A 25,522-nucleotide genomic window follows, 5' to 3' on the forward strand; every position below is an offset into this window, starting at 1 on the left:
AGCTCAAATCCTCCAACCCTGGCAACATCCTTGTAAATCTTTTTTCAACCCTTTCAAGTTCCACAACATCTTTCCAATAGGAAGGAGACCAGTAATTGCATGCAATATTTGAAAAGTGGCATAACCAATATCCTGTACAATCGCAACATGACCTCCCAACTCTTGTACTCAATACTCTGACCAATAAAGGAAAGCATACCAAATGCCTGCTTCACTATCCTATATACCTGCGACTCTACTTTCAAGGAGCTATTAACCCACACTCCAAGGTCTGTTTGTTCAGCAACACTCCCCAGGACCTTACCATTAAGTGTATAAGTCCTGCTAAGATATGCTTTCCCAAAATGCAGCACCTCACATTCATCTAAATTAAACTCCATCTGCCACTCCTCAGCCCATTGGCCCATCTGATCAAGATCCCATTGTAACCTGAGGTAGTCTTCTTTGCTGTCCACTACATCTCTAATTTTGGTGTCATCTGCAAACTCACTAACTATACCTCTTATGCTCAAATCCAAATCATTTATATAAATGATAAAAAGTAGAGGACCCAGCACCGATCCTTGTGGAACTCCACTGGGCACAGGCCTCCAGTCTGAAAAACAACCCTCCACCACCACCCTCTGTCTTCTACCTTTGAGCCAGTTCTGTATCCAAATGGCTAGTTCTTCCTGTATTCCATGAGATCTAACCTTGCTCACCAATGTCCCATGGGGAACCTTGTCGAATGCCTTACTGATCACATCTACCACTCTGCCCTCATCAATCCTCTTTGATACTTCTTCAAAAAACTCAATCAAGTTTGTGAGACATGATTTCCCACGCATAAAGTCATGTTGTCTATCCCAAATCAGTCCTTGCCTTTCCAAATACATGTACATCCTTGCCCTCAGGATTCCCTCCAACAACTTGCCCACCACTAACATCAGGCTCACTGGTCTATAGTTCCCTGGCTTGTCCTTACCACCCTTCTTAAACAGTGGCACCACGTTAGCCAACCTCCAGTCTTCCGGCACTTCACCTGTGACTATCGACAATACAAATATCTCAGTAAGAGGCCCAGCAATCACCTCCCTCACTTCCCACAGAGTTGATGATCACCTTATTGGGATTGTCGCCCCAAGAAGTTTGATCTAGTTCACTAATGCCCTTGAGGGATGGAAATTGTCATCCTTACCGAGTCTAGCGTACTGCGCCTCCAAACCAATGGCAATGTGGTTGACCTTTGACTGCCCTCTGGGCAATTAGGGATGAACAATAAATGCTAGCCTGGCCAGTGATGCCAATATGCTGTGAATGAATGCAAAAACCACTTGAATGGCGACACACTCACCATCTTAAATATTCACTTCCTCTACCATTGACACTCAGTAATAGCTACCATCTACTTCCATCTAGAAAGAGAAGAGCATCATATATTTGGGAACAGCACCTCCTGCAAGCACCCCCCCAAGTCATTCACCATCCTAACTTGGAAATATATTGCTGTTCCTTCACTGTCGCTGGGTTTAAATCCTGAAATGCCCTTCCCTAAGGGACATTGTGGGCCAATCCACAGCACATGAATTGTGATGGTTCAGGAAGGCAGCTCACCCCCACCTTCTCAAGGGGCAACTGGGGACAGGCAGTAAATGATGGCCAGCCAGCAACATCCACATCCTACAAATGAATAAGAAGAAATTCTTAATAAAGTGAAGTAACTGAAAAAATTACCCCAAGGATGGTGTGATTGGCCCCAGCTACACCAGCCCACTCCCCATAATGGAAAACATATTTTGTACATACCCATGTCATTTAGCCAGTAGGCAATTTTCTTGTAAACATCGTCAAAAATTGTAATCACAACAGCTAAAAAGACTTTAGGAAAATAGGTGACAATCCGTGGCAATTCTTTGATACTTGACACAAATTCCTGGAAAATGGGAAAGCAGAAAATAAATTATGAACAAAGCATTGGGTATATTTGAGAAAAGAAAGCCCTCTGAATCAGTCTCAGGCACACAGAATTATTATTGGAGTGCAGTGACTATTCTTGTGTAATTCACTGAGCCAGCAACTCAATATTAGTAACATCTGAAATAAAAGATTAAAAATCCGTTTATAGTAGTGTTGGTTTAAGGAATAAATAATGACTAGGTCACTAGAGTAAATCCCCTGATCTCTGGATAATTTTGTGGGTTCTTTAATTTACAATCCTAGTTAAGTGACAGGAAACAGGGAGTGGTTGTAAATGGGTGTTTTGCAGGATAGAAAAAGGTTATCCCCAGGGGCCATATTAAGACCACTGCTTTTTTTGATTAGTTTTTTGTTGAAGAAAAGGGACATGTTATCAAAGTTTTCTGTTTTGCACTCATCAGGACTGAATTGCAAGAATATCAAACTTCAATGGGAGCAACAATTTATAGTGCATAAGAAAAGGGTGCTGATTGGTTGGCAATTGATTGGTTGAGATGTTGCCATGGGGAGTGCACCAGGGAACAGTTAACCCTCAAGTGTTTATTTAACTTCAGATCTGATGGGCTAAGGCATTGCCTTGTAAATTGTACAAGGGAATGGTTAGTCCAAACATTTGGTTTAGATGAAAGGACATATTGAACGAATGGACAGGGCCCTGGGAATGGACACACGACAGTCTCTAGCAAGAGGAAGTGATCTGCATGGCTAGCTCGACTGATAAGTTTAAACTGGATATTGGTGTGAGTCTCAGCATCATTGGGCTTGTTTAGCAAGTGTTGTCCAGTTATGGAATCACATTTAACATTGGACAATACGTTTAATATGGTCAGTAGTCCATATTCCAAACATGAAGGGACAACTACCCATCACTGGACGTACAGCTGATAAATCTGGCATTACACCAGTACCTGAGTATATCAAACAGTGGGTCTCCTTGGCTGTTCTGACTGTGTTGGTAAAAGAACCAAAAGCATTAAGGAGAGACAATTTTTATGCAGTGGATGGTTAGAAGGACACTGGCTAAGAGAGTTGGACACAGGTTCAATTGTGCCTTTCAAGAGAGAATTGGCAATGTGCCTGCAGACCATTTTACCAGGGTTATGGAGAAAGGGTAGGGGAGTGGGACCAGATTCATTTCTTTCGCACAGAGCTGTTTTCACCCTGACAGGCTGAATGGTCTCCCTCTGCACTGTAATCATTTTAAAATTATATGATACTAATAAACAAGTTATTTTATGTCTCATCTGAAAGACCACTATTGGCAATGCAGCACCCCTCCATTGCTGCCCCAGACTGTAAGTTTAGATTATATGTGACAATGTTTAATTTGTTAATAAATCACAATTCTCAGAGAGCTGTTGGACAAAGCTGACACAGACAAAATACAGAGGATACTGGAATAGTCCACAGCATTACACTGCATACACTGGGTACCACTGGCTTTCCCATCCACTATATAGTGGCTGATGAGACTCTGATGCAGATTGGAGCTCTGTAACATCCCTACAGTGGGAAGTCCATGAGACTGGTTTGTGCCTGATCCCAATAACTTTCTCATCCCATTAAGCATTCCTGTACCTTGACTATGTGAGTTCAAAGTTCATCAATGCAACATAATGGAACATAAAGAAAACATTTTATTACATGAACTATCACCTTGTATGAATTATAATTAACCGGGTTTGGCAACTTATTGATCGTTGCGATTGCACATCGGAAAAGAATGGGAAGGGGCTTGGGTCCATTGTGACAATGTACAGAGGGAGAGAATGGGAAGGGGCTTGGGTCCTTTGTGACAATATACAGAGGGAGAGAATGGGAAGGGGCTTGGGTCCATTGTGACAATGTACAGAGGGAGAGAATGGGAAGGGGCTTGGGTCCATTGTGACAATATACAGAGGGAGAGAATGGGAAGGGGCTTGGGTCCATTGTGACAATGTACAGAGGGAGAGAATGGGAAGGGGCTTGGGTCCATTGTGACAATGTACACAGGGAGAGAATGGGAAGGGGCTTGGGTCTATTGTGACAATGTACAGAGGGAGAGAATGGGAAGGGGCTTGGGTCCATTGTGACAATGTACAGAGGGAGAGAATGGGAAGGGGCTTGGGTCCATTGTGACAATGTACAGAGGGAGAGAATGGGAAGGGGCTTGGGTCCATTGTGACAATGTACAGAGGGAGAGAATGGGAAGGGGCTTGGGTCCATTGTAATTATGTACAGAGGGTGAGAATGGGAAGGGAGTTGGGCTATTTGGGATTATGTACAGCAGGAGTAATTGGAAAAGGGTTTGGACCCACTGGGATTATTTTTTGATAGCAGTAAAAGAGAACTGATTTTATCGATTAATGTTCTTAGATTGCATTAGACTTGCAATGAAATGTAGTTGGGCTACAATTCTCGAAGTCAATGTGTTTAGTATTTGCAGAGCTAGATCTCGAATGAATATTTTTCTCTATTAAATTGTGGAACATCCTTGGGAATCTGGACTCAAATTATGGCACACAAGGCTTCCCATTTCATGATTACAAAACAGCTGCTGTATCCTCACAAGAAGAATTACAATCATCCTTTAATCACGTTGTACAAGGTTTCACAAATGGGTCATCTGTGAGACAGGAGGCTGGTACTAACCTGCAGTTCAAAACAGATTAACATGGTCAAGAAGACCACGCAGAGACAGAAGAGACAGACGGGAAGACTGACAAAGTACTGGAACAACCTCCGTTTCCAAGGTGGATAATAGAAGTCCTCGCAACCTGTAACTGGACTGACACACTTGACACCCTGCCAGGGATGGGGGACAGAGAGAGAGATGGAAAGTATTAAAATGGCAACTGCTCTACCAAAGACTGTGAGAAACAGCAGAGAGTTGTGAACACAGCCTGGTCCATAACGCAATCCAGCCCTCCATCCATTGACTTCATCTATACTTCCCAACGCATTGGAAGCAACCTACATAATCAAAGACCCTCCAACACCAGTCACACTCTCTTCCATCCTCTACTGTCAGGCAGAAGATATAGCCATTTGTATATATGTATGAAGAACAGCTTCTTCCGTGCTGTTATCAGGCTTTGCATGGACCTTTTTGATGTTAATGCTGATCTCTCTCTCTGTATCTTCTCTGTGGCTGTAACATTGTATCCTGCACTCTGTCCTGTTACCTTGGTGTATTTGTATTGTCCAATTTGCCTGTAAAGTGCATTAGACAACACTTTTCGTTTTACTTTGGTACACGTGACAGTAATAAATCAAATCAAATCATTAAAATATCAAACAGAAAATCGTGAGATACGGGTTTATAATATAAGTTGGGAATTTGGTTTTAAAATAGCAAAATAGATTTTTCATTTTAGTTTTCTGAAGATAACTTTTTCACTAAAGAGATTAGAAGGTCATTTGTAACAGTAAACCAAGGACATCATTCCCAAGAAAGCATGTGATTTAAGTTAAATGACTTCATTAGATACCAGGGTTGTTAATTAATGAAGTGTTTGCAACAAATAGTCAACTAATAGGTTGAGAAAAAAATCATGTTTCAGTTCAGGGAAGTATCAGATTTCATCCCAGCAGAAGGGCACCTTGCTGGTTTGTGAGAAATCCTCAGGCTGTGGGAGTTTAATGAAATCTCCAAGTTGTGAAAGTTTACAAAAGTTTCCCGACTGTCAGAACGGAAAACAAAATCCAGAGACAATCAGAACTGGAAAGATTCGATTAAATCAGAAATGGGAAAGTTAAATAGGAGTTATGCTTTACTGAGATTGAGTATCTGGAAAGAATATTGCTGGGAAAAGAGATGAATATTTGGGCTGAATCTCAACAGAAATTGATTAAAAGTCAGTTTCTTTGACAAATTATAGGTTCTTTCTACTGGATTGAAAGAATTTTCTGACACATTCATCCCAAACTCCCCTCATTAATTATATACCACACCCAGGCACCTTCTCATCTAATGCTAGTCTGATTCTCTCACTCACTAGAGCTGGAAGTATTTTCCATTGACAGGATATCTCAGAACCCTTGTCACCAGGGCCATGTTCACTCTGGGCATCTTATTCTCATTCCACAACTTTTAGCCGTCAGTCATGATATTTTCCCTCTTTTGTCTCCTGCAGGAGTGAGTGGGAAGACCGTGATCTCTGTAGTCATGGGGGCGGTTTAGCATGACCTCTCCTCCTCCACCTCAGACAGAGCACAGAGACTAGAAAGGCTGTTTCCTGCACCATCCATCAGCTCAGGTACTGACCCCTCAGGTGGTTACGTTAGCTGGATCAGAGTCGGGAGCGTGGTTGGTGGCACTTCACTGGCCCATCCCTGCAGCTAGCCAAGGGAGATGTGACCCAGTCCGCTGGCACTTGGAGCTCTCCAAGAGACCGAGCACCTGCTCTGACCCAGACACAAGAGAAGCCTCTGGTGTTTGACAATCAGCAATGCCCTTACCATGCACTAGCAGGGACAGGGGCAGCAGGGTTTGATGAGGGCAGTGGGCAAACTGAGTCACAGGGTGCGGGCCTGCAGCAATGCAGTGGGGCACCTGCTGCTTCAGGCATGTGATCATCTGGCTGCCTCCCACGCACAGGTTGGCAGCTGCCATGGAGAACCAGGTCCAGCAGGCTCAGAGTCTGCAGGGTATGCCCACAAACCTGCAATCCATCCTATTTCTGAGGGGACCTTACCCTCAACCCAGGTGTCCCATCCACCAAGGAGGCACAGTGGTGCCATTGGCACCCGAACCACAACAGGAATCACATACAGGCTCCTCCTATCAGGACACTCTGGGGGTAGCTAGGACATGCACTTTGACTCTTGTAACCCCTTCTGCATCCCAGCATTCCAATTCCAGGCCCAGCATTCTGACTCCAGCCCCAGCGCTCCGACACCAGCCCCAGCGCTCCGACACCAGCCCCAGCTCTCCGACTCCAGCCCCAGCTCTCCGACTCCAGCCCCAGCTCTCCGACTCCAGCCCCAGCTCTCCGACTCCAGCCCCAGCTCTCCGACTCCAGCCCCAGCTCTCCGACTCCAGCCCCAGCTCTCCGACACCAGCCCCAGCTCTCCGACACCAGCCCCAGCTCTCCGACACCAGCCCCAGCTCTCCGACTCCAGCCCCAGCTCTCCGACTCCAGCCCCAGCTCTCCGACACCAGCCCCAGCTCTCCGACATCAGCCCCAGCTCTCCGACTCCAGCCCCAGCTCTCCGACTCCAGCCCCAGCTCTCCGACACCAGCCCCAGCTCTCCGACACCAGCCCCAGCTCTCCGACACCAGCCCCAGTGCTCCCCTTGAACAGTTTAACATGACAGTCCCAATGATGTGTGAATGTGGAATAACAAGAATCTGGTCTCGATGTTTCAGACTTAGTTGGAAAACGTGACTCTTTGGTCTTGAAGTCAAAAAGGATCTTGTTTGTCAGCTCACCCTATTTTCCTGAATTTCTCTCCATAGCCCACATTGCTCAGGGCCTGTTTGGGTTGAATGGCCTGTTACTAAACCTTTACATTCTCTGTCAGTAAGAAGCGTGATTTCCTGTTCAGATTACATTATGGATGTTACTGTGTGTAAACCATGTGCGTAAAGATATTCGAAATATGTGAGTCATTCTCACCCTGAACTGGGTCCTGGGCTCCTCAATAAGCTCTGCTGGCCGGTCGAGTGTTCCCCATCTGTAGGCGAGCTCCGCACTCTGGCGCTTCCAACCTTCCAGAAACAAGGTGGTCCACACAACATTAAACAGGGCAAAAGCCACACAGATCACATCACGGCTGGTCTGTTAAGGAAAGAAAGACTTGCATTTATATAGCACCTTTCATGACCTCAGGACACCCTAGAGGGCCTTATTGCTGATGAAGGGCTTTTGCAGTGCAGTCACCTGTCGGAATGCAGGAAACGTGGCACACAGCAGAAACTCACATAAAGCAACGTGACGTTGTCAACCAATGGTTGAAGATTAAATATTGAGGAGAACATTCCAATCCTCCTTTGAAATAGTGCCCCAGAATCTTTAGCATCACCTAAAGAGGGCAGGTGAGGTCTTGGTTCAGTCTCACATCCAAAGGACAGGGTCAAAGATACAGGTACAAAGGAGAATATTTTGGCATCATATACTTATAACAATGGAGATTGAGGAGTGATTTCAGGCCTCTCTGTAGATTTGTCAAAGCATCCACTGTAAACTTTACCTGGTCCGACTCCGTAAATGTCCAGAGTCCAAAGCCAAGGACAGCTGGGTATATCATGCACCACGTGTAGTATCCGAGCCAGGAGAAATACATTGCAATTTTAACACCAAAATATTCACAGATCTCGTCTGCAACAGAAAAGAGAGAAGACAGACCCATCAGCTTATTGAGTAGAGAAATTGGTAAAGTGAAGGCCTTGGTGGGCAGCAGAGATCCATTATGGAGAAGGCCCCACCATGCAGGAGGTCTCACAGTGCAGGGAGCTCCACCGCACAGGAGGTCCCATGGTGGAGAAGGCCCCCATTGTGCAGGTATCCCCACTGTGCAGGAGGCCTCACGGTGCAGAACTCATGGTACAGGAGGCCCCATGGTGGAGAAGGCCCCCATTGTGCAGGTATCCCCACTGTGCAGGAGGCCTCACGGTGCAGAACTCATGGTACAGGAGGCCCCATGTCACAGAATACACCAAGTTTGACAAAACTGAAAAACTTAAATAAATCAAGATTTAGCGATCAGTTTGTGAATTGCCCACCTTAACATTCTGTCATGTTTCTGAAATGTCGGATAATCTTTCATTTACAACGTACAATGTTTTAGTGAACGGCAGTCCAGGTACACACCTACTGGCTGTGACTCACACACGGCCTGAACCCACGATTTCACCAGTCGGTTAAGGATGCGCTGCTCATGGATTGGCAAGACTTGCTGAATAATTCCCCGAGTCAGGAGCTCTGCAACTAGACAGAACACAGGCTGGGTGAGTATCTGTCTAGCTCAATAGGAATTCCTATTCCTCTTTCTCCCATCCTCCAATGTTCTCGTGCAGATCAGTTCGATTGTGACATATGGACAGTATTGGATGATGATTTAGAGAGATACAACAGCAGGAGAATGGCTCACAACACTCACTCAGAGAGCTGGGACAGACATGATGGTACGAATCTCTGTGATTTGGAATTCTCTTCCCCAGACAGCTGAGGCTGGCTCTTTGAATAGATTCAAGGTGGAATTAGACAGAGTTTTGATTTGCTTTTGGGGTGGGGTGTGGAGGGGGTTGATGGGGGTGCTGAGTGGGTGGTGTGGACAGGAGAGTAGAGTGGAGTTTCAAACCAGATCAGCAATGATCATAAATGAATGGGGGGCAGGCTCAAGGGGCTGAATGGAGTACCTTCCATTGACAGTGCTATCACTATTGGCACAGAGACCAATATTTACAAGGAACGTATGAGCCAGGATTTACAGATAGAGAAGATCCCAGATTGACAGACTACAGGGAGACCACCCTAACCCCCAGCCCACATTGGGTCATAAAGAACGCTCAGAGTTGGTCTGGAGGGTATTGTAAGGGTGATGAGCTCCAGGCTCAGTGACAGCAATTGGTCATGTGCCACTTGCAAATAGAATTTCTACGACCCCACCTGAGCGTTACGTCACTTACTGATTGGCTGTCCCTCCAGGAAGTGGATGTTGTGGAGACTTTCCCCCTGCTTTGCTCGCAGGTTCTCGAGCCAGTATCTGATAATACTCTGCCGCTCCTGAGGAGGAAGACACAGATCATCATTTCATTTTGATTCAAACCAAACCCTCCCCATCAAGGCATGAGAGAATTCAGCATATCCACATCCAATTACAGTGACATTTACAGCATAGAATCAGGCCATTCGGCCCAACGGTACCCTACTGGTGCTTATCCTGCACACCATCCTCTTCCCAACCCTCTTCATCGCACTGTCTCAACATCTCCCTCGAATCCTTTCTCCCTCACTGGTTAATTGAGTTTTCGTTTTCATTAGCAAATCCCTGAGTCATTATTGATTGTAACACAATAATTTCAAAACTAAATTGTAATTTCTGTTTGTTGTACAACTGTCTCTCTCTCTCCCTGTCACTTTCTGTCTGTCTGTTTTTCTCTCTCTCTTTGTCTGCCAGTCTCTCTCTCTCCCTCACTCTCTGCTGTTCTGTCTGTCTTTCACCCTGTGTCTCTCTGTCTGTTTTGCCTTCTGTCACATTCTCGGTCTCCATCTCTATCACCCATGCTTTCTGTCCATTCATTTGTCTCTTCTGTCTTGCTCAATCTCTCTCTCACACACTCTGCCTGTCCCACTATTTTGTTCTGTCTTCTGTCTTGCTGCCTGTTTCGCTCTCGCAGGAAAGGCTGCAGAAGAAGTGATAGTGGCTATCACTGTGTTGCTCTATCCTCACTGTCTGGGGTATGTACCGTGCTCAGTAATTGATGGGGGCATAAAACATGAAGAAGGAACAAAGGGAAAGGGTCCATTCAAGTCACATTTTATAGATAAGGACTGGTTCGTAAATCAGAGATGGGCTGATGTGTGAGAGACATAATGATACAGTGGTGGAAAAGAATCGATCAGAGGCAGGGAAAAAAGAATTTTTGAACCGAAATTGCCGTGTGGTTAAGGAAATTTGTACACAGTAAGATCCCACAAACATCAATGTCATGACTGACCAGATAACATTTTTCAGTGAAGCTGATTGACGGATAAATATTGGTCAGGATACTGGGGACGTCTTCAAAAGAGTGGTTATGAGATCTTTTACATCCGCCAGAGAGGGAAAGTGAGGGATGTTGTTGGGGGTGGGGGAGCGGTGTTTAAACATCTCAGCTGGGGGAGAGCACCTCAGAAAATGCAGTGTTCCATTAGCCCTGCACCAGGAGCCAGGCTCTGTGCTGAAATTCCCTCAAACAATAGGACTGTCAGTGAAAATCCCTCCAGACTCACCTGAGAAGTGAAGAAATAGATTTCATTCTCAATGTTTTCATAGATGTAATCCTCATCACAGGAAAAAGCCCTCGATCCTCCCCCAAACTCCTCCTTCACTGGCTTCCTCAATCCCGTTTCCTCAGCCCCTCGAAGTAAACTGCTCAGAGAAATCGAGAGAGAGAGAAAACAGACAGTCAAACATCTAACTGCAGTAAGGCCGACTGTGTACATGCACTGCCCTTAAATCATCACCCCATCCCAGACTCACTCCAGCCAGAAGTGGTGAGGCATTACTGCTCGACTGTTAACCCAGAAGCTCAGCGAATATTCTGGGGACCCTGGCTTGAATCCTGCTACGGCAGATATCAGGGAAAAAAAACCCATCTGGTTCACTAATGTTCCTTTAGGGAAGGAAACTGCCACCCTTACCTGGTCTGGCCTACATGTGACTCCAGACCCACAGCAATGTGGTTGACTCTCAACTCCCTCTGAGCAATTAGGGACGGCTAATAAATGCTGGCCTGGCCAGTGATGCCCTGATCCTGTGAATGCATAAAGAGAAAAGGAGGATCTCCCCAGCACTCCTGAACCAATATAGGCCCCATCTCACCCAAAACAAATCCCCGCACAGCCTGGCTCCCACATACTTCTGATATGTTGCTGTCATGAAGAATGCATAAACGTTGGTGTGTTTATGATGCCGAATCTGAATGATCAGCTCAGGGATCCCAAGTCGGATGTGGTTCAGTAACCAGAGCAATGTGTGGTCATCGGTGGTATCTGTGGGAAACATGAAATAAATACCCCATTAATACGAGGCCTATTTCTTATTCAGCCTCGAACACTGGCATCACAGGCAAGACCAGCTAATTATTACAATACCACACAACACAGCATCTGTGGAGAGAAAAACAGAGTTAACATGCAACTCCTCTTCAGGACTAGGGTTTATTGCCCCTCTCTAGTTACAGTGGAGGTGCTGATGGCGAGCTGCCTCCTTACATCACTGCAGTCCATATGCACAGCAGTACACTGCTGTTAGCAAGGGAGTCCCAGCATTGGCCCAAGGTTTGTACTGAGGGAGTGTAGCACTGTCGAAGGTGAGGTGAGACATTAAACTGACATGCCAGGTGCCCTCTTTGTTTGTTCATTTGTGGGATGTAGGTGTCACAGAGTAGTCCCTAATTGCCCCAGAGAAGGGGGTGGTGACCCACATTCTTTAACCACTACAGTACATTCACAATATGCTGAGGGGGGGGGGGGAGGGGGATTTTGACCCAGCGACACTGAAGGAGCTGATTTTTCCAAATCAGGACAGTGAGTAGCTTGGACCATAAGACCATAAAGCCTAGGAGCAGAATGAGGCCATTCAGCCCGTCGGGTCTGCTCTGCTAGGCAGTCATGGCTGATAGGTTTCTTTCTTTCATGCAGAGGGTGGTGTGAATACGGAACGAGCTACCAGAGGGAATGGTAGAGGCGAGTACAGTTCCAACATTTGAAGATATTTGGACAGGTACGTGAATTGGGAAGGTTTACAGGGATATGGGCCAAACATAGGCAAATGGGAGTCATTCAGTTTAGGAAACCTGGTTGGCATGGACACGTTGAGCTGAAGGGTTTGTTACCATGTTGTATGATACAATTTTCCACCTTCTCCCTGTAAATATAGATCCCCTTACTAATCAAGAACCTATCTATCTGACTTAAAGACAGTGACTTGGTCTCCACAGCCTTTTACGGCAATAGCTCCACAGATTCCCCATCCTCTGGCTAAAGAAATTCCTCCTCATCTCAGTTCGAAAGGGTCACCCCTTCACTCTGAGGCTGTGCCCTTGGGTCCAAGTCTCTCCTACTCATGGAAACAACTTCTCCACATTCACTCTATCCAGGCCTCTTAGCAAGAGCCCCCTCATCCTTCTAAACTCCATTGAGTATAGCCACGGAGTCCTCAACCACTCTTTATCCCTGCGATCATTCTTGTAAACCTCCTCAGGACCCCCTCAACACCAGCACATCCTTCCTTAGATATGGGACTCAAACTTGCTCACAATATTTCAAATGTGGTCCCCCTACACTATCCCAACATCATCCATGTGCTTATCCAAGGACTGTTTAAATGCCCCTAATGTGGCTGAGTTAACTATGTTGGCCGGCAGGCCCTTACCATGGCCTTACCCCTCTTTGAGTAAAGAGCCTGCCTCCGACATCTGTCTTAAATCTATCACCCCTCAATTTGCAGCTATGCCCCCTCATACAATCTGACATCACCATCCTAGGAAAAAAGACTCTCACTGTCCACCCTATCTAATCCTCTGATCATCTTGTATGTCTCTATTAAATCCCCTCTTAGCCTTCTTCTCTTCAATGGTTACAGACCAAGTCCCTCAGCCTTTCCTCATAAGACCTTCACTCCAGACCAGGCAACATCCTGGTAAATCTCCTCTGCCCCTTTTCCAATGCTTCCACATCTTTCCTGTAATGGTGCGACCAGAACTGTACACAATATTCCAAGTGTGGCCGCACTAGCGGATTGTACAGTTGCAGCATGACATCATGGCTCCAGAACTCAATCCCCCGACTAAGAAAACGTAAGACTCTGTGTGTAAAACCAAGTACTCTGCAAACTCATCCATAAAGCATGGAGGGGAGCTTGCAGGTGGTGGTGTTCCCAGGTATTTCAGGGTGTATTGAAATGATTCTGTAAAATCGGGCATTCTCCTAATGTTCAGGGCCTTATCTCCCCTGTTAATCTTGTTAAAAAGCAGATTATTTGGCACTGTCTTACTGTTGTTTTTTTGGGATCTTGCTGTGCATAACATGGCTGTCAAATTTGCAACATTACAACAGTGGCTGTGAAATCCTAAGGGATGTACTGAGATCATGGAGGGCGCTACATAAAGGAAGAGTCATTTGACCCAAAGCATTAATTCTGATTTCTCTCCATAGCTGCTGTCAGACCCGCTGAGACTTTCTAGCAATTTCTGTTTTGATTTCTGATTTTCAGATTCCGCATTTCCTTCAGTTTTTATTTGCAGCAGATGTGCATATGCTTTTTGAATGTGACCTGTTCTTGTGATGTGACTGTCCCTCACCTCAGTAGCTGCTTTCCCAAATATCAAAATGAAATTTGTTACTGCTCCAGTGGATGGATCAATTAGCCACTGTCCCGTTCCTCAGCCCCTCAGCTCCCAACTCGCTCTGGCCTGGTATACAGCGGGGGCATTGAGCCCTAGCTCTGGCCTGGTATACAGCGGGGGCACTGAACTCTAGCTCTGGCCTGGTATACAGCGGGGGCACTGAACCCTGGCTCTGGCCTGGTATACAGCGGGGGCACTGAACCCTGGCTCTGGCCTGGTATACAGCGGGGGCACTGAACCCTGGCTCTGGCCTGGTATACAGCGGGGGCATTGAACACTAGCTCTGGCCTGGTATACAGCGGGGGCACTGAACTCTGGCTCTGGCCTGGTATACAGCGGGGGCACTGAACCCTGGCTCTGGCCTGGTATACAGCGGGGCACTGAACCCTGGCTCTGGCCTGGTATATAGCGGGGGCACTGAACCCTGGCTCTGGCCTGGTATACAGCGGGGGCACTGAACCCTGGCTCTGGCCTGGTATACAGCGGGGGCACTGAACCCTGGCTCTGGCCTGGTATACAGCGGGGGCACTGAACCCTGGCTCTGGCCTGGTATACAGAGGGGAGGCTGAATCCTGGCTCAATGGAGAATCAGATTTCAGTCTTCAGGTCACCGGGTGATGAGCATGAACGGGAGAAACAGCCAGGGGAGGGACAAGCTGAACTCTGACACCAGTTTTAACAGGACAGATTAGGACGAGAGGTAGTGGAAATCTAATCTCCTACAATCCTGCAACTCACATGTCAGCTGCCCAGTGACATTCTGAGACTTATCTCAGCAATGAGGTCACTGAAGGCATACAGCACTCCCCACCCCTACTCCCAATCTCCAAATGTGAGAGAAAGTGTTGATGTGCCTGTGTATGTATGGTTGTATGTCTGTGTCTGTGTGTGTGTCTGTGATTCTGTGAGTGAGTACATGCAACAGTGAGACTGTGTGTCTATCTGGAAACTAGCTTTTGAGTTTAAACTGTAATCACTCCCTTAAAAAATCATGAAATTTATAAAAATATGACAAACCTTTCAGCCTAATCATCTTTGCTGATCCTAACACCCCATAAGAACACTGTCCCCACTTAATCCACCTCACTGTATCATTCCATCCTTTTATTCCTTTCTCCCTTGCGTGTTTATCCAGCTTTCCTTTAAATAGATAAAAACTATCCACCACACCAAGTCCCACTGTATCATCAGTCTCTGGATAAAGACATTTCTCTGAATTTCAGACAGGATTTATTTGTGATTGTCTGATATTTGTAGTCCCAAGGTTTGTCTTCCCAACAAGTGGAAACATCTTCTCTACGACTGTCTCATTAAACCTTCTCATAATTTTATTTCATCATTTCTCTATTCGGCCACCCTTCAGTTGTTAATTTTAATCTAAGAGAGAACATTTTTTGTTAAGCAAACATATTAAGGGAAAAAGGCCAAGTGGAGTTGGGCCACTCATTGAATGGTGGAATAGAGGGGCTGAGTGGCCTAATCTTGTTCTTACATTCAGGCTTTGCTGCTCAATCTGCTTCTAATACAGTATCTTGCCCATTCTGATATTTGTGGATAATTAGCCTGTACTTCACCGGGGAGTGGGCATTAAATCAGAATGTGGCCTCCTCTTGTATTGGTTCAGATTTGGAATAGAGATGCACAGCCACTGGACAAGGTACAAAAACAATGCACAATTTCTGTTGCCAGAAAAAAGAGAATCTAACCAGCTAAAATAAAGCAGGGGCCTGGGATGGCCTAATGGACGCCTTCAAAATGATGGAAACATGCAACTGGATGGACAAAGTAATGTTTACACTTGCTGGGGAGACCAGAAGTAGGGCAATCAATGGGAAACAGTCAGTTGCTAACAAATTCTATTAGAAATACAGGAGAAACCTCTCTTTAGGGAAAGTTAGTGGAGCTACCATTAACTCTTCAAAGTTTGTGCGAAGATTTGTGGCATTCATCCACAAACTCCATCAACAAACATATCGACCTGGACCCAATATACCAACCACTACAGCGGACAGCTGAAACTGACAACCGGAAGCGGCAGGGACAGGCCACTATAAACACCGGAGGAAACATCAAAGAAGGGTTTCGCAGGAGGCTCCCAAGCACTGATGATGTCGCCTAGCCAGGGGACAAAACGTTTGCAACAAAAACTTCCAGCTCGGCGAACAGAACCACAACTACCATTAACTCTATCTATACCTCTCATTATTTTATAAACATCTATCAGGTCGCCTCTGAACACCTTACGCTCCCAGAAATAAAAGTCCAAGCATATCCAGTCTTTCTTTATAACTGAAATCTTCTATACCTGGTAACATCCTGCTAAGTCTCTTCCAAACCCGTTTAGTTTAATAATATCCTGGCTACAACTGGGCAACCAGAACTGGATACAGTTTTCCAGAAGATGCCTCACCAATGTCCTGTACAACCTCAACATAATGTCCAAACTCCTATACACAAAGGACTGAGCAATTAAGGCATGTGCCAAATGCGTTTTAACCACCTTGTCTACATGTAATGCAACTTTTAAGTATTATGTACCTGCACCGCTACGTCCCTCTGCTCCAGTATTATGTACCTGCACCCCTACGTCCCTCTGCTCTAGTATCATGTACCTGCACCCCTACGTCCCTCTGCTCTAGTATCATGTACCTGCACCCCTACGTCCCTCTGCTCTAGTATCATGTACCTGCACCCCTACGTCCCTCTGCTCTAGTATCATGTACCTGCACCCCTACGTGCCTCTGCTCTAATATTATGTAACTGCAACCCGACGTCTCTCCGTTCTAGTATTTGTACCTGCACCCCATGTCCCTCTGCTCTAGCATTATGTACCTGCATCACTATGTCTCTCTGCTTTAGTATTATGTACCTGCACGCCATGTCCCTCTGCTCTAGTATTATGTACCTTCACCCCTATGTCCCTCTGCTCTAATATTATGCACCTGCACCCCTTGTCCCTCTGCTCTAGTGTTATGTACCTTCACCCCTATGTCCCTCTGCTCTAATATTATGTACCTGCACCGCTACGTCCCTCTGCTCTAGTGTTATGTACCTTCACCCCTATGTCCCTCTGCTCTAATATTATGTACCTGCACCCATACGTACCTCTGCTCTAGTGTTATGTACCTTCACCCCTACGTACCTCTGCTCTAAAATTATGTAACTGCACACCTACGTCCCTCTGCTCAAATATTATGTAACTGCACCCCTACGTCCCTCTGCTCTAGCATTATGTACCTGCATCACTATGTCTCTCTGCTTTAGTATTATGTACCTTCACCCCTATGTCCCTCTGCTCTAATATTATGCACCTGCACCCCATGTCCCTCTGCTCTAGTGTTATGCACCTGCACCCCTTGTCCCTCTGCTCTAGTATTATGCACCTGCACCCCATGTCCCTCTGCTCTAGTGTTATGTACCTTCACCCCTATGTCCCTCTGCTCTAATATTATGCACCTGCACCCCATGTCCCTCTGCTCTAGTATTATGCACCTGCACCCCTATGTCCCTCTGCTCTAATATTATGTACCTGCACCCCTACGTACCTCTGCTCTAATATTATGTACCTGCACCCCTACGTACCTCTGCTCTAATATTATGTAACTGCACCCCTACGTCCCTCTGCTCTAATATTATGTAACTGCACCCCATGTCCCTCTGCTCTAGTATCATGTACCTGCACCTCTTCGTCCCTCTGTTCTACTATTATGTACCTGCACCTCACGTCCCTCTGCTCTAGCATTATATACCTGCATCCCTACGTCCCTCTGCTCTAGTATTATGTACCTGCACCTCACGTCCCTCTGCTCTAGTATTATGTACCTGCACCCCTACGTCCCTCTGCTCTAGTATTATGTACCTGCACCCCTAAGACCCTCTGCTCTAATATTATGCACCCCTACATCTCTCTGTTCTAGAATTAAGTACCTGCATCTCTATGTCCCTCTGCTCTAGTATTATGTACCTGCACCCGTATGTCCCTCTGCTCTAGTATTATGTACCTGCACCCCTAAGACCCTCTGCTCTAATATTATGCACCCCTACATCTCTCTGTTCTAGAATTAAGTACCTGCATCCCTATGTCCCTCTGTTCTACTATTATGTACCTCCACCCCATGTCGCTCTGTTCTAGCATTATGTACCTGCACCCCTACGTCTCTCTGTTCTAGCATTATATACCTGTACCCCTATGTCCCTCTGCTCTAGTATTATGTGCCTGCACCCCTATGTCCCTCTGCTCTAGTATTATGTACCTGCACCCCATGGCCCTCTGCTCTAGTATTATGTACCTGCACCCCTACGTCTCTCTGCTCTAGTATTACGTACCTGCACCCCTACGTCCCTCTGATCTAGTATTATGTACCTGCACCGCTACGTCCCTCTGATCTAGTATTATGTACCTGCACCGCTACGTCCCTCTGCTCTAGTATTACGTACCTGCACCCCTACGTCCCTCTGATCTAGTATTATGTACCTGCACCGCTACGTCCCTCTGCTCTAGTATTACGTACCTGCACCCCTACGTCCCTCTGTTCTAGTATTATGTACCTGCACCGCTACGTCCCTCTGCTCTAGTATTATGTACCTGCACCCCATGTCCCTCTGCTCTAGTATTATGTGCCTGCACCCCTACGTCCCTCTGCTCTAGTATTATGTACCTGCACCCTTATGTCTCTCTGTTCTAGTATTATGTACCCGCACCCCTACGTCCCTCTGCTCCAATATTATGTACCTGCACCCCTAAGACCCTCTGTTCTAGCATTACGTACCTGCACCCCTATATCTCTCTGTTCTAGTATTATGTACCTGCACCCATACATCCCTCTGCTCTAGTATTATGTGCCTGCACCCTTATGTCTCTCTGTTCTAGTATTATGTACCCGCACCCCTACGTCCCTCTGCTCCAATATTATGTACCTGCACCCCCATGTCCCTCTGCTCTAGTATTATGTACCTTCACCCCTACGTCCCTCTGCTCTAGTGTTATGTGCCTGCACCCCTACGTCCCTCTGCTCTAATATTATGTACCTGCACCCCTACGTCCCTCTGCTCTAGTATTATGTACCTTCACCCCTATGTCCCTCTGCTCTAATATTATGTACCTGCACCCCTATGTCCCTCTGCTCTAATATTATGTACCTGCACCCCATGTCCCTCTGCTCTAGTATTATGTACCTGCATCACTATGTCCGTCTGCTCTAGTATTATGTACCTGCACCCCTACGTCCCTCTGCTCTAGTATTATGTGCCTGCACCCCTACGTCCCTCTGCTCTAGTATTATGTACCTGCATCACTATGTCCGTCTGTTCTAGCATTATTTACCTGCACCCCTACGTCCCTCTGCTCTAATATTATGTACCTGCACCCCTACATCTCTCTGTTCTAGCATTATCTACCTGCACCCCTACGTCGCTCTGTTCTAGCATTATGTACCTGCACCCCTACGTCCCTCTGCTCTAGTATTATGTACCTGCACCCCTAAGACCCTCTGTTCTAGCATTACGTACCTGCACCCCTACGTCCCTCTGCTCTAGTATTATCTACCTGCACCCATACATCCCTCTGCTCTAGTATTATCTACCTGCACCCCTACGTCCCTCTGTTCTAGTATTATGTACCTGCACCCCTACGTCCCTCTGCTCTAGTATTATGTACCTGTACCCCTATGTCCCTCTACTCTAGTATTATGTACCCGCATCCCTACGTCCCTCTGCTCTAGTATTATGTACCTGCACCCCTACGTCCCTCTGCTCTAGTATTATGTACCTGCCCTCCTACGTCCCTCTGTTCTCACATTATGTTCCTGCACCCCTTTGGCTCTCTGTTCTAGTATTGTGTACCTGCACCCCTACGTCCTTCTGTTCTACAACATTACCCAGTACCAATGTAAAGAGCAATCAACATTTATACTCTGTGACAGGACAGTGCTGATTGGGTAGAAGTGAACTCTGATTGATAAACATGTTGCTTTGTAAGATGCACCAGTTAGATGATGACTGACAGTTAAGTGTAAAGTTTTGCTTAAATATAACACAGGCAGATTGACTCTAATTAATCACGCATTGTCATGAGGAATGAACCAGAGAATGGCTGTTGCCTATATTGAACCAGGCATAATATGTGTGTTCATTTTCTTTCTGTTGACAAAGAGTAAGGACCTGTTTATTAATATATGCAGCTTCCACTACATGCAAGTATATATCACACTGTGAGCCTGACTGACAATCTTAAACTAGTTGTCAGCACAATGATTAGTGCATTCTGGATTGCTTAGCAAATGCTGTCCGATCATACGTAACGTTGGATGCTGTGTTTTGCACTTTGCAAGCTCGGGGTGGTTGGGTAGAATCAGTACCTTGCTTCCAGTCAGCTGAAAAGGCATGTTGTTTGATGTGATCTGCTAATCTTTGGGATGTATATGTAAAATACTGAGCATCACACTGGCAGTGAAACTGATAGACCATATTACGCATTGGTCACCATTTTCTTGGCATGCAGGTTCATAGCTCCGTGAAAGTGGAGTCGCATGTAGATAGGGTGGTGAAAAAGGCGTTTGGTACACTTGCTGTCAATGATCAGTTTATTGCATCTACAAGTTGGGATGTCATGTTGCAGCTGTACAGGACATTGGTTAGGCCATTTTTGCAATACTGCATTCAATTCTTGACTCCCTGCTATAGGAAAGATGTTGTTAAACTTGCAAGGGTTCAGAAAAGATTTACAAGCACGTTGCAGGGTTGGAGGGTTTGAGCTATAGGGAGAGGCTGAATAGGCTAGGGCTACTTTCCCTGGAGCATCGGAGGCTGAGGGGGGACTTACAGAGGTTTATAAAATCATGAGGGGTATGGATAGGAATAGACAAGGTCTTTTTCCTCGGGTAGGGGAATCCAGGCTAGAGGGCATAGGTTTAAGGGGAGAGGAGAAAGATTTAAAAGGGATCCAAGAGGCAACTTTCTCACACTGAGCATAGCGCATGTATTGGGGGAATGAGCTGCCAGAGGAAGTCGTGGAGTCTGGTTCTGATGACAATATTTTAAACGCATTTAGATGGATACATGAATAGGAAGGGTTGAGAGAGATATGAGCCAAATGCCGGTATATGGGACTACATTAATTTAGGATATCCAGTCAGCAAGGATGAGTTGGACTTTGGGTCAGTTTTTTGTGCTGTACATCTCTATGACTACCTTTAATTAGATCATTTATCATTAGGTATTGATCAATCTCATGAATGGGCCGAAGGCCATTAATGTTTGTCTGGAAACATGCCCAGTCTAACTCTTGGAAGTGCAAGGTATCTCAAAAGACTGAGCAATAGATGAGGCTGCCTATTTCAGGCGGCTACTACACAGTATCAGGATGGATGGTGAACCCGAAAGGGGAGTCAGAAAGCTGGATTTAATTTAGGTTTGGTGGGTTTTGGAGGGATGAGACAGGAGTTCATCAGAATAGTCTGTATAGAATCGTTCTGATCAGCAGTGACAGACGTTCAAAGAATGATAGAATGCAAAGCCTGTACATAAAGCTCGGGGCACAAGCCATACTCTGTAATTAGACAACCTTGATCAACAGAAGTAGTGAGAAATTATGTCAAATCAAAAAGAAAAAGCATAGTGGGAGTACCAATACCACACGAACTCCAGTTTGTCATCTGCACCTTCTCAGGGCATTTAGGAATGAGGAACAAATGCTAACCTTGTCAGCAATGCCTACAATCACATGGAAGAATAAAAATAATGCTGTTGAGGTTGAGGACCATTTTAAAATGAGACAAATTAGTTTATTAGGCAATGGTGTTAACTATTGGCTTGTGGAAGATGGTCGTGGTCATTGGAGATCAGTCTCCTCAGGTCCAGGACATCTCTGCAGGAGTTCCTCAGGGTAGTGTCCTGGACTCAACCATCTTCAGCTGCTACATCCATGACCTTCCCTCCATCACAAGGTTGGATGTGGGGATGTTCACCGATGATTACGCAATGTTCAACACCATTTGCAACTCCTCAGATACCGAAACAATCCATGTACAAATGCAGCAAGACCTGGATAATATCTGGGTGTGGACTGACAATAGCAAGTATTATTTGTGCTACACAGTGCCAGGTAATGACCAGCTCCAATAACAGACAATCTTGAATTTCAATGACATGACTATTACCGAATGCCCCATTATCAATATCCTGGGGGTTACCACTGACCAGAAACTCAAACTGGAATAGCCATATGAATACAATGGTTACAAGAGCAGGTCAGAGGCTAGGAATCCAGCATTAAGTGTACTTTGACCTGACTCCCCAAATTCTGTCCACCATCAACAAGGCACAAGTCAGGAGTATGATGGAATATTCCCCTCTTGTCTGGATGGGTGCAGCTCCAACAAACACTCAAGAAGCTTGACACCATCCAGGACAAAGCACCCTGCTTGATTAACACTACATCCACAAACATCCACTCCCTCCACCACCAACGCTCAGTAGCAGCAATATGTACTATCTACAAGATGCGCTGCAGAAATTCACCAAAGATCCTCAGTTAGCACCTTCTAAACCCATGACCACTTCCATCTAGAAGGATAAACGCAGCAGATACATCGGAACACCACCCCATACAAGTTCCCCTCCAAGCCACTCACCATCCCGAAAATAAATCACCGTTCTTTCAGTGTCACTGGGCCAAATTGGAATTCCCTCCCTAACGGAATTGTGGGACTACCTCCATCATGTGGTTGAAGAGGACGCTCACCCTTTCACCTGCTCGAGGATAACTAGGGAAACAGCAATAAACTTTGGCCTAACTGGCGACACCCACATCTATGAGTGAATTACAAAGAAGCTGTGATTGAATAAATGTGGTAACTGGAAAGGAGATACAGAGACATCAGCTAATTGGGTGGAACAACTTGGAGGAGGAGGAGGAGCTCATTGCCTTCTGCCTGCTCCAGTGATCAGAAGCAATGAGCTCCATTTGAGATGGTCCAGGGAAATGTTTCTCCTGATTTATAAGCAGCTCATAAATTGGACCCTCCTCACTACCTCTCTCTGAGACAGACTGTTAACTGATCATATGTTAATTGACATTCCCATACACTTTGGCTCCTACAATAGTAGCAGTTTGTTGCTTGGCAACTACAAAGGATGTGATGCTGCCAATGTCCATGTTCTAGTAACCTGATTCCATGCTTGCCAGTGAGCCGCTCTCAATCTAAAGCTTACTGTGTGATTAAGAGAAGATGAAATTCAGTTTAGGAGACAGTATTGGCACCAGCACCAGGGGCCAAAAAACCTCCCCTGTCATATTGTAATTCCAGGGAATTATTGTGGGAATCACACAATCTTCTTATTATTCTCCTGGTTGTTTCATTGAGTGAGTGTCAGGGGACAGAGAGTTGAGAGAACAGGGCAGGTACTCGAATTGGCAGCACGTGGCATCCCATAATGGTCAGTGTTGGGGTCTCAACTAATTATCACATTTTTTAACAACTTACGTGTTGGAATCGAGAATCCAAGTTTACCGATGATACTAATGGATGACATCGGAAGTGTAACATTTAATCAGGAAGGGATTCAAGGGTTATGGGGATAAAGTGGAGTTGAGGGTTATGAGATCAGCCATGATCTCGGTGAATAGTGGAGCAGACTGGATGGGCTGAATGGCCTACTGCTGCTCCTATCTGTTCTGATCGCATGGTGAGGCTATATCTGTGTCCAGATTTTAGCTCCTTGTTTGAAAACAGATGTAATTTCTTTCAAAGCAATTCAGAGAAGGATCACCTAACCCACTCCTGGGGTAAAGGACTCATGTAAGAAGGTTAAACATTTTCGGCCTGTATCTGTTGCAATTCCGAAGAATGAGAGGTGATCTTGCTGAACGGAGGTGGAAGAGGACTGATTTAGGTGAATACCAGGAGGATGTTTCACCTCGTGGGGAACTTGGAAATAGAGTTTCCAAATAAGAGGAGTTTCCCTTTTTAAGACTGAGGTGAGGAGAATTTTTTTTCTCTCAGAGCTATTAGAATATGGAATTCTTTTTCCAGAAAATACTGGTGACTAGGTCTTTAAATTTATTCAGGTAGAATTAGATAGATTTTTTGAGATGAGGGAGGCAAATGTTACAGATGCAGAGTAGAGAGTGGGGTTGAGACCACAATTGTTCAAGGAGGCAGCTCACCACCACTGTCTCCAGGGCAGTTAGGGACGGGCAATAAAAATGATAGCCCAGCCAGTGATGTTCACACCCCATGTGAATAATAAAAAAAAGATAATAGACAATAGATGCAGGAATAGGCCATTCTGCCCTTCGAGCCTGCACCAAAGGATAGAGCATGAAGAATAGAGCCAGCTTAAAGGGGCCTACTTCTCTCCTATGTCCAATGCATCTTTTACAAAAAGTAATGATAGATTGTGAATGCGTAAAACTTTAGCAAACAAATTTCAATATCAGGAAATGTGAGGTCATTCATTTTGGATTTAGAATGGCTAAAAGAGAGGAACATTCAAAATAGTGACAAGCTGGAAATGGCAGTGGGCCAAAGAGAATTGAGGATGGTCCAGGGTCATAGGTCACTACAATATCATGGAAATGTACAAAAAGCCATTGGAAAGCTGTTTTTTTTGTTTGTTTTGAGCACGAGAGTTCAAGAGTTGAACAACAATATGCCAAGATCTACAGAGAAAAGATTAGAAGGGAGACCAAATTTCCCTGCTCACTCAAACTTCCAATCTCAGCACCCACCAGATTTTCCGATGCATTGCTGAGATTTCCTGATGTTGGGATCTCAGGGGTGTCCTCACAATCCAGAATCGTTACAGACAGGAGGCTATTCGGGCTATCAAGTCTGTGCCAGCTCTCTCACTCAGTGAGCATCTCACTCAGTGTCAATCTCCTGCCTTCTCCCGGTGACCCTGCACATTCTTCCTTTTCAAATAACTGTCCAATTCCCATTTGAAAGCTTTGCTTGAACTTGTCTCCACTGCACTGTCAGGCAATGCATTCCAGATCCCAACTACTCACTGTGTGAAAACAATTCTTCCCCACGTCATTTTTGCTTCTTTTAATAATTACTTCAAAACTGTGCCTTCTCCTTCTTGATCTATCCATGAGAGTATTTTCTATTTACTCTGCTTCCCCCTCTCATAATCTTGAATACATTACTCAGATCTCACCCCAAGGAGAACAGTCCCAGCCTTCAGGACGTATTCCTTATCTCTGGAGCCGTTCTCCTGAATCTTTTCCAAACTCTCTCCAAAGCCTTCACATCTTTCCTCCCCTCTATGGCCCAGAACGGAATGTAATATTTAGGTTCAGGTCAAATTAATGTCTTATATTCATTCACCATATCTTGCTTATTCTTCAAACTGCTGGCCCTATTAATAAAATCTGGAATATTGCTGAAAAAAAAAACGATACTTTTGTCAAAGCTTTTTGATTTACATTCATCAGGTCATTCACAAAAATGTCAATGAAATGGGGAATAAAGTTCCACGTTATACCAGAGAGTGTTGGCATCCATTATTTCTCTGGGCACAGCCTTG

At 45.5% G+C, this 25,522-nt stretch overlaps 1 protein-coding gene across 3 annotated transcripts in view; it reads right to left on the minus strand.

Annotated features, from left to right (window-relative positions):
* ano8b (anoctamin 8b) overlaps positions 1–25,522 on the minus strand; it is a 129,287-nt gene that overhangs the window by 37,681 nt on the left and 66,084 nt on the right. For all 3 annotated transcript variants that reach the window (XM_043721503.2, XM_043721500.2, XM_043721501.2), the window contains exons 3-10: positions 11,504–11,636; positions 10,875–11,013; positions 9,569–9,665; positions 8,751–8,867; positions 8,131–8,258; positions 7,557–7,718; positions 4,588–4,740; positions 1,786–1,912 (exon numbers count right to left, since the gene is read on the minus strand). In XM_043721503.2, coding sequence (XP_043577438.2) covers positions 1,786–1,912; positions 4,588–4,740; positions 7,557–7,718; positions 8,131–8,258; positions 8,751–8,867; positions 9,569–9,665; positions 10,875–11,013; positions 11,504–11,636 — 1,056 coding nt within the window. The remainder of the gene's footprint in view (positions 1–1,785; positions 1,913–4,587; positions 4,741–7,556; positions 7,719–8,130; positions 8,259–8,750; positions 8,868–9,568; positions 9,666–10,874; positions 11,014–11,503; positions 11,637–25,522) is intronic.

Source organism: Chiloscyllium plagiosum, unplaced genomic scaffold (genome assembly GCF_037043375.1).
Source record: "Chiloscyllium plagiosum isolate Xiang-an unplaced genomic scaffold, Cpla_swu_hap1 HiC_scaffold_28, whole genome shotgun sequence".
NCBI classification, from domain to species: domain Eukaryota; kingdom Metazoa; phylum Chordata; class Chondrichthyes; order Orectolobiformes; family Hemiscylliidae; genus Chiloscyllium; species Chiloscyllium plagiosum.